The 3,336-nt window shown below is 38.8% G+C and overlaps 1 protein-coding gene across 1 annotated transcript in view; it reads left to right on the forward strand.

The window, feature by feature from the left end:
• RRM1 (ribonucleotide reductase catalytic subunit M1) overlaps positions 1–3,336 on the forward strand; it is a 57,836-nt gene that overhangs the window by 14,516 nt on the left and 39,984 nt on the right. The window contains exon 4 of the mRNA XM_003780944.3: positions 2,033–2,133. Within this exon, the coding sequence (XP_003780992.1) occupies positions 2,033–2,133 (101 nt within the window). The remainder of the gene's footprint in view (positions 1–2,032; positions 2,134–3,336) is intronic.

Below are 3,336 nucleotides of genomic sequence, written 5' to 3' on the forward strand. Positions count from 1 at the left end.
CCGCCACCTTAGGTGTATGTGGCTGGCGCCTTAGCCGCTTGAGCCACAGGCGCCGAGCCTGAGCTCAACTTCTGAGCTCAGGAGATGCACGTTCCTTGGCCTCACTAGAATGCTAGGATTATAGGTGTGAGCTACCACACCTGGCCTGAGTAATATTTATTGATAAGTTCTGGGTTAAACAGAATTTTACAATTGTTCTTTTGTTACCATTAGCAAATACTTCTTTCTATCATTCCTATTTCACAACTCAAAGAATTTGGGCCAAAGAAGGTTAAATAATTTGTTCAGTATATAAGAAGCCAATGGTAGCCTAAGATTAGAAATTTTTTGGCTCTCAGTTTCATATCTATTATGTGAAGCCTCAGACATATTTTCCCTCTTCAATACAAAGTCCTTTACAATTAAGTTTATGAACATATCCTAGAAAAAGTGCTCCATATCTTACTGCTGAATATCACTTTGGTCACCTTTAAAGTACAAAAATAATGCCACTGGCTTGGCACCTGTAGCTCAGCAGCTAGGGTGCCAGCCACATACACCAGAGCTGGTGGGTTTGAACCTAGCCTGGGCCTGCCAAACAACAGTGACAACTACAACCAAAAAATAGCCCGGTGTTGTGGCGGGTGCCTGTAGTCCCAGCGACTTGGGAGGCTGAGGCAAGAGAATCGCTTAAGCCCAAGAGTTGGAGGTTGCTATGAGCTGTGACTCTATGATATTCTACTGAGGGTGACATAGTGAGACTCTGTCTCAAAAAAAACCCAACAAAATAAATGCCATTCATCAAGACACTACCACCCATCAACATGAACACAACTGTGAGATACTTTTGATACCCCAAACTTATGAAACCTTACCAAATTGTATAGTGCTGGCAGCATAAGCACATGGTGGTGAGTTTGCAAACTTAATTGATAGACCTCATACTACAACAGCTCTGACGGTCATTCCAGAAAGAGTTCCAGAATTGGTTTCAAGGGTGGATCAGGCACTGGTGTTGGTGGATAGCTTCCCCAGGGGAGTACTTTGAAGGTCACTGTAGTTATAGTCAGCAATGAGGTTATGTAGCACTTTAAAAAAAATTTTTATATTTTACTATATTTTATCCCAATATATAACAAAATCTAGAAGATGCACATCTTCTTCTAAATATTAAAACATTTGCTTCAGTAATTTAAAAAAAATGACCTACAACATGAACATAATCAAAGCAAAATTCTAAAACAATAATTAAGTGGAAGAAAGGGTTTGTACCAATCTGGACAACAGGCAATAAGTTAACCAATCTGATAAACTAAAATGTCATTTCCAATCTGGAATGAATTTATGTAGCACTTTTTATAGGGTAAGTTTGTATACTTGTCAGACCTTGTAGATTTATTGTGAAGATGTTCTCCTGAAATTGATTTAGAGGTTCAGCTCAATCCTGATCAAAATGTTGACATTTGGTTTTTGTGTAAATTACATAGGTAAATATAGAGATCCAGATACCTCTATGATGTCTTCAAGAATGCTTACTCAATGATCATTTATAGAAGTGAACTGCTTGGGATGATAGATTATGAGTTTTAAGTCGCATCAGAGCTCACAGCAACCTCAAATGCTTGGGCTTAAGTGATTTTCTTGCCTCCGCCTCTCAAGTAACTGGGACTATAGGCACCTGCCACAACTTTGGCTATTTTTTAGAGATGGGGTCTCGTTCTTGCTCAGGTTGTCTTGAACTCCTGAGCTCAAGCAATCCACCTGCCTTGGCCTCCCAAGTGCTGGGATTACAGGTGTGAGCCACTGCACTCAGTGGGAATCTTTTTAAATGACAAGAAGTTACACTCACTTTGACTCTGGAAGATTGTTTTGTTAAATGAAGCATTATTAAATATTCAACATGTACATGTTTATTGAGTACCTTTTATGCTAAGCACTGAAGTGTTGTTGACATGAAAAAAAAGTTTGAGAGCCACTGTTTTAAACTGTTATCTGAAGGTTGAATTAATTCTTAAGTTATCTTGACATTTTTATTTTTTGTTGTATTTTTTAGATGTAATGGAAGACCTGTTTAACTACATAAACCCACATAATGGCAAACATTCTCCCATGGTGGCCAAGTCAACACTGGATATTGTTTTGGCCAATAAAGATGTATGTATAACACTTTTCTGGTGGAAGTTTTTCATTGGTTTTGGTTTTTATTTAATTCATTAATTTTTGAGACAGAGTCTCACTCTGTTGCCCAGGGTAGAGTACTATGGCTTATTTGGTTAGAGTATAATAGCTCACAGCAACCTCAAACTCTTGGGGTTGAGCAATCCTCTTGCCTCAGCCTTCTGAGTAGCTAGGACTACAGGCCACAATGCCTGGCTAGTTTTTCTATTTTAGTAGAGATGTGGTCTCTTGCTCAGGCTGGTCTCAAACTCCTAAGCTCAAGCCATCTACTCCCCTTGGCCTTCCAGAGTATTGAGATTACAGATGTGAGCCACCATGTCTGGCTTGGTTTTAGTTTTTAAATAACACACATTTTAGAATATTTAAATAGTGGCAAAGAGGGGATTAGAACAAAAGATAGAGGTAGAGGCTAATTCTCTTCTGCTCTGAATCCTGATTTTCCTGTCTAGAAGCAACTTTGTTTTATCTTTATTTGGTCTTATTATTGTATTTTATGTTATTTTATTATGTTAGAGATTGAGTCTTATTCTGTCACCCAGGCTGGAGTGCAGTGGTGTGATCATAGCTCACTGTAGCCTTGAACTCCTGGGGTGAAACTATCCTTTTGCCTCAGTCTTCTGAGTAACTGGGACTATAGGCAAGTGCCAGCATGCCTGGCTTGCTTTATCATTTTTATTTTGTTTTTTTTCTGAGACAGGGTCTTGCTCTGTCACTCCAGTTGGAGTTCAGTGGCATCATGATAGCTCGCTACAGCCTCAGACTCCTGGACTCAAGTGATCTTCCTGCCTCAAACTCCTGAGTAGTTGGGACTACAGGTGCTTGCTACCATACCTGGCGAGTTATTCTACTTTTTTGTATAGTCAGGGTCTTGCTGTTACTCACACTGGTCTCCAACTCCTGAACTCAAGTGATCCTCCTAACTGATCCTCCAAACTCGTCCTCCCAAAGTACTGTAGGTGTGAACCATTGTGCCTGGCCCTATCATTTTAAAGTATATTTTTCCAGAGCTAGTTTGTATATATATATATATATATATGTGTACCTGTGTATGTACATGTATATTTTTCAATACCATTGTGCATACTGTTCCCACTGACATTTTTTACTTACAAGTACATCTTAGTGATTGTTCTGTGTAAGCATTTATGAATTTACTTTATTCTTTTTTTTTTTTTTTTT

This window comes from Otolemur garnettii, unplaced genomic scaffold (assembly GCF_000181295.1).
Source record: "Otolemur garnettii isolate 467f Iridium unplaced genomic scaffold, OtoGar3 scaffold00001, whole genome shotgun sequence".
Lineage (NCBI taxonomy): Eukaryota > Metazoa > Chordata > Mammalia > Primates > Galagidae > Otolemur > Otolemur garnettii.